This window comes from Gavialis gangeticus, unplaced genomic scaffold (genome assembly GCF_001723915.1).
Source record: "Gavialis gangeticus isolate Ggan-Ray unplaced genomic scaffold, GavGan_comp1, whole genome shotgun sequence".
NCBI classification, from domain to species: domain Eukaryota; kingdom Metazoa; phylum Chordata; order Crocodylia; family Gavialidae; genus Gavialis; species Gavialis gangeticus.
Window position 1 is genome coordinate 101164028 of NW_017729033.1, and position 6073 is coordinate 101170100.

The 6073-nt window shown below is 44.6% G+C and overlaps 1 protein-coding gene across 8 annotated transcripts in view; it reads right to left on the reverse strand.

The window, feature by feature from the left end:
• Positions 1–6073, reverse strand: part of PTPN13 (protein tyrosine phosphatase, non-receptor type 13) — a 278246-nt gene that overhangs the window by 30792 nt on the left and 241381 nt on the right. For all 8 annotated transcript variants that reach the window (XM_019525962.1, XM_019525959.1, XM_019525958.1 and 5 more), the window contains 3 exons: positions 4931–4998; positions 3065–3126; positions 2038–2194 (listed from right to left, as the gene is read on the reverse strand). In XM_019525962.1, the coding sequence (XP_019381507.1) occupies positions 2038–2194; positions 3065–3126; positions 4931–4998 (287 nt within the window). The remainder of the gene's footprint in view (positions 1–2037; positions 2195–3064; positions 3127–4930; positions 4999–6073) is intronic.

Sequence of the window (6073 nt, forward strand, 5' to 3'; positions counted from 1 at the left end):
TTAGATATGTGGGGAGCTGGAGGAAAAGCAAGGACAACATTGGACCCCTGCCAAACCAGATGGTATAACTGATGACCAATGCCCAGAAAAAAGCCAACCTACTAAATGAGTACTTTGCATCAGTCTGTCACCGGACCCATGGGACGCCCATGCCCATTATGGGACAGGGAGGCCTGGGTGAGGGAGATTCCTTGCTCTCCATCAATGCTGACCTTGTGAAGGAACACCTTGAGAGGCTGGACACCTTCAAGTCAGCCAGCCCTGACAGTTTACGCTCCAGGGTACTCAAGGAGCTGGCAGGCATCATAGCTCAGCCCCTGGCACAGATCTTCAAGAACTCCTCGTGCTCCAGTGAAGTGCCCAAAGATTGGAAGAAAGCCAATGTGGTGCCTATCTTCCAGAAAGGGAGGAAAATGGATCCCGCAAACTATAGACACATGAGCCTGACCTCTATCCCAGGCAAGGTCTTAGAAAAGATTATCAGAGAGACCATTTTTAACCGAATCATGCCAATGGCAGCATCCTGAGGGATAGCCAGTATGGGTTTGTTGTGGGTAGGTCTTGCTTGACCAATCTTATTTCCTTCTATGACCAAGTGACATATCACCTGGACAAAGGAGAAGAGATTGATATCATATATTTTGACTTTAAAAAAGCCTTTGATCGGGTATCCCATGATCACCTCTCAGTAAAACTGGCTAACTGCAGCCTTGGCCACACTACGATTGCGCTACCTGCCCAAGCCTGGAGTCTGGTGCATCTTGACCTCACCACGATCTACTGGCTGGGGAATGGACTCTGTGGTAGGACCCAGAGAGTGGTGGTTGACGGAATTCAATTGTCATAGTGCACTGTGACCAGTGGGGTCCCACAAGGCTCTGTCCTTGGGCCTATACTATTTAACATCTTCATAAATGATGCGGACATTGGTATCAGAAGTGGACTGGCCAAGTTCCCTGATGACACCAAACTCTGGGGTAAAGCATCCGCACCTGAGGACAGGAGGGTGATCCAGCCTGACCTTGACAGGCTCAGGAAACGGGTGGACAAGAACCCGATGGTGTTAACACTGAAAAATGCAAGGTTCTCCACCTTGGGAAGAAAAACCTGCAGCATCCTTACAGGCTCAGCAGTGCTACACTGGCTAGCACTACAGGTGAAAGGGACTTGGGGGTCATGATTGACCACAAGATGAACATGAGCTTTCAGTGTGATACTGCTGCTAGTAAACCATGCAAAATGCTTGCTTGCATCCATAGATGCTTCTTGAGCAAATCCCAGGACATCATTCTCCTGTTGTACTCTGTGTTCGTGAGGCTGCAGCTGGAGTACTGCATCCAGTTTTGGGTTCCACAATTCAAAAAGGATGTGGAGAAGCTTGAGAGAGAGCAGAGGAGAGCCACGTGCATGATCAGAGGTCAGGAAAGCAGACCTTATGAAGAGAGGCTGAGAGCCATGGGACTTTTCAGCCTGGAAAAGTGCAGGCTCAGGGGTGATCTGGTGGCTACCTGTAAGTTTATCAGGGGTGCTCACCAGGATCTGGGGGAACGTTTGTTCACCAGAGCGCCCCAAGGGATGACAAGTTCGAACAGTCACAAACTCCTCCATGAGCCTTTTGAGGCTGGACATAAGGTTCAACTTCTTTACTGTCCGAGCCCCCAAGGTTTGGAATAGATTGCCACTGGAGATCTGGATGTTTATCTTGCTGGGATCCTATGATCTTTGTTGACTTCCTGTCTCTGGGGCAGGGGGCTGGACTCGATCTTCCAAGGTCCCTTCCAGCCCTAATGTCTATGAAATCTATGAAAATACTAATCCCACCACTTTACGTCCCTCTTTCTTGGGAAATAATTTTTTAGGAGAGCAATTAGGACCTCATGATTACATTAAAATAAATAAATAAAAGGATTGTTAAGCAACAGAGCTATTTTTTTCCCACTTTTTGTATTATTCAGCAATTTTTACTGCCTGATCTCTATCTCCTGCTCTTGAATTCAGTGGTATGGAGATGTGATCAGAGATATGTTTTCTTCTTACCTGAGTTATCACTGCATTTGGAAAACTCTGATATCTGATTTATAAAAACACTGGAGGGCACATCTCTAGAGACAGTGAAGTTCATTAGCCCTTTTGCCTGATGAATATCACCAGCCGCACTTGCTGGAGAATCTCCTGGCATGGTTTCTCCATTAATCTAAATGAAACAGAGAGACAATAAGCACTTGGTATTTGCTCCTCTAATAGTATTCCATTCTTAGAAGCTACAAGGAGTACAGACAGAACAATACAGCCTTTTTTGTTTCCTCAATTGAGCAGGGGAGGGGAGACAATATAATCCCAAAATCAACTTATGTTTTTATAGTTTTAAACTGAAATGCAACTATATTAGGAAGCATTTTATCAGAAGCTAAAGCTGAAACAAAGGAGGAAAGGTTTGCTAGACTACCTGGAAAAACACCCTGACAGTAAAGCTCTATTTGACTGTGGCAAAGTCCCGCAAAAGAACAATCTCCCCTACAAGTCACATACCTCTTCATTTGCCTAAGGTAAGAGAAAGAATCATTACGAAAGACTATACAATGGTTTGCACTTATATAGTGTGCTCTATCCTACATGCTCAAACATTAATTTTGCCTCAGATCTCCTGTACCCCCTGTGAAAAAGGTGATCATTGCCTCCATTTTTCAAAGGACGAAGTAGAGATTAAATCAGAAGGCCAATGTAACACATGAGCTCTGGGGGATCTAGGAATAAAACCAACTTTCCTGAGTTATAGCCCTGTGCCTTAACTGCAAGACTATTTATCATACCCTAATGCAATTCTGGGCACTGGAAAAATAACTTCAAACCCATGTTCATTTATTGACTGTAGGCGATTCAGATTCATTCACAATGCTGTGTTCCCATTTAAAAACAATAAGTTTTCCTTAACCGGAGATGCTTGTCAAATATATCTTTTTTCTTTACTTAATGAAAATACCCAGACTAGGAAATATTGCAAGTCTAGAACCTACTGGAGGGAAACAAATTAACTGTGTAAGTGCAACTGCTTCTTTGTATTTACCTTGGGTACGTAAATATCAGGTGCCTTTTCTGTTTTGCCATAGCTAGCTCCATGGAGATGGCCTAAACAAAATGGAACAAATCAATAACCATTTCATAATAAAAGGCTAGTAGTGATAAATTGCCTTAAATTATTTATTATAAAGAACCATGTTTAACTTGTTAGGAAATGTCCTTCTATCCTGAGATATTGAATAGAATGAAAGAACATAAGCTGAATGGGGCACATAACCACACTAATGAATGTAATGTCACTAATGAGTGACAGTATTTTAAGACAACATGATATATGCAGATTTTGAAGGAATGAGGGAAGATGATTATACAATAAATTATGAACTTTCACAGGGACAATCATTGACAAAAAGCATAACAGTCTACAGCATTAATTATGATGCTAAATGAATGTATGGCACTTTGGAGAAACGCAGGAAGGCTGCCCCTCCCAAAAGCCTAGGATCTAAGGCAATGGTGGGCAAAATATAGCCCACGGCAATTTCATCCAGCCTGTGGGCTCCCAACAACTAATTTAACCCTGCCCAGCCCACAAACCTTGCTCCCACCCTTGTGTGTGGAAAGTCTTGGCTCAGCCAGCACACAGCTTCTGGGCAAGGCTGCTGCTGCCACTACTGTAGCTGCCAGGGGACCTGCTCGGCTTTCCCAGCATCCAGCAGCTCCTCCTCCTCTCTGTTACAGTACTCACTCCAGGCAGCAGGCAGGGAAGCAATGGGGGTTGGGGGAGGGGGATCTGCAGCTGGGTGTGGGCATGAAGCATGGGGCTGGGGCTGGCAGGAACATGGAGCCTGTGCCCAGGGAGGGGGCAGCAAGAACATGGAGCTCAGGTGGGCAAGGTGTGGGTCTGGTTGTGGGTGTGGGGTTTGTAGGATTTGGCACAGACCCTGTTGCCAGTGGCAGCAGCAGGCAGTAAGTGTTTGTGGCCTCTGAAGGTGTTGCTGTACAGTAGCAGGCAGCACCAGCCAAAGCTGCACATGGTGACAAGCAGTGAGGCCAGGCTGGCCTGCCTATATTGTGTGGGGCTACCTGCGGTGGATGTGCAGCTCCCAGCACTTGCATGCCACCGAGGGAAGCCCCTTGCAATGCTGCTGGCTGCCTGCCCCATCCCCTGCCATGCAGGTCCTGGGACTCTACCAGGAAGCAGAGGGCAGGGCTCCCCTCCACTCCTAGCAGGGCTTCCCTTCACATTTTCCGACTGTGAAAAGTGGAGGGTGATTATGTCTTCTCTATTTTTCACAGTAGGAAAATAGCTGTGTTCACTGCATGATTGGACAACCTGAATCAAAAGTCTATGTGCAACCGTAACACAGCAAGAAGATTCAGAGTAAACTTCTTTAAGGAAACAACATGTATTCAAGTATTACTGCAACTTCCTGACCACTTAATTAATGCCTTTGGTGGACCAGAGTATATTAAGACATATCAAGGATATGAAATTAAAAATACCAGCCTAACACATGTGTGGGGGAAAGGAGAGACTATTTGATGTTTTTTCTGCAGACAAAGTTGTGTGTAAACAATACCTCTGGAAGCACTGAATCACTTTGGGCTGTACCTTGCAACAACAACATATTACATAAACCAAGAATTTTCTAAAGCTTAGCGCAGAACACCCTGTTATTTTTTAAATTATTCTTTTTAATATGGCATTCTGTACCATCTCCCATCCATGTCTTTATACAATAAAGGCTTCTTAAAATCTGCCAGAGATGCTGGATAACATATTTAAAAGAACGTCACTATTATAAAAGAATCACTATTCCGGAGTCTTGCATGCAAAAGATAAAGATAAGACATGGCTGTCAATCATAAAAGAAGTTTAATTTACAGTACAAAACAAGGAGTAGCTTACCGTTGGCTTTTTTTGAGTTTGGACTTGAATTAGCATCCTTAAACTTTGGAACCACAGGGTGACCATCCCTATAAGGAGTACACACACACACACACACACACACACACACACACACACACATGTTTTATTTCCAAAAAGGAACTGTATGCATACAATATTAGGAATGCAACATCTTATCACTTGCCAGAGCTTATGTTTCTCAATTACTTTATCTCCTTCTTCCTGATACAATGCACTGGGTCTGCAGCACCCTGAAACAATGCGACTCTTCATCTGTTTTCTCAATTCTCTGGAGCTTGTACAGCCTAAAGCAGAGGTATGTCTACATGGACTGTTTCCCAAGCCCAGTTCCATTGATAACAAAATATGGTCTGACTACTCAGATGCACAAGGGCCTAGAGAATAGACAGAGCAAGACTTTTCAACTAGCAGCCCATGTGCCACATGCAGCCTATGAGGGGTTAAGTTGTGGTCCTTAGGCTTCTACCCCTCTATCACTTCCCCCATTGCTCCGGCTGCAACAGCAGCTAGAGTCTCTGGGCTCTCCCTCCCTCCTTTGGTTTCTGTCTCCTGCCCCAGGAAGTCCTTTGATTGCCTCAGTTGCCTGAATAGTGAGGACTATTTCAATAAAATATGAAAAACAGGCATAACTTTTTTCATTAAAAGTAAAGTATTTAGACAACATAGAGGTTTTCCTAGAAAGAAAGAGTTTATGAAAGCAGAAAAGGCCACATTCTGACCTGCTTTATTTATTACATATAGATCATTACTCTGCCCTGTTTCAGTGCAAATGAGTACTGTTCCCTCTCAGCTCCATGTTCTTGGGGAACCCTGACACAGGACACAGACTGTCTGACTCACAAAGAATCCCCCCACTCCTCTACCTAAACAGAAACTGATTAAGATGCAGTGAGAGACGCACCTAAAACCCTCCAGATAAGGATGACAAGAGTGAAACAACTGCCCTAGGTCTCATTTGCATCCGAGATGGAACCAGATGACCATTCATTTACATGACAGATGGAGAACAGAAAGCCTGAAGCAGAGACTGCGGTGAATTCTGGGATCAGCGAAGCAGGGGAGCACTGCATGATGGGGAATCTGTGCTCCAAATGCTAATCAACCCACACACCCAGCTCAGCG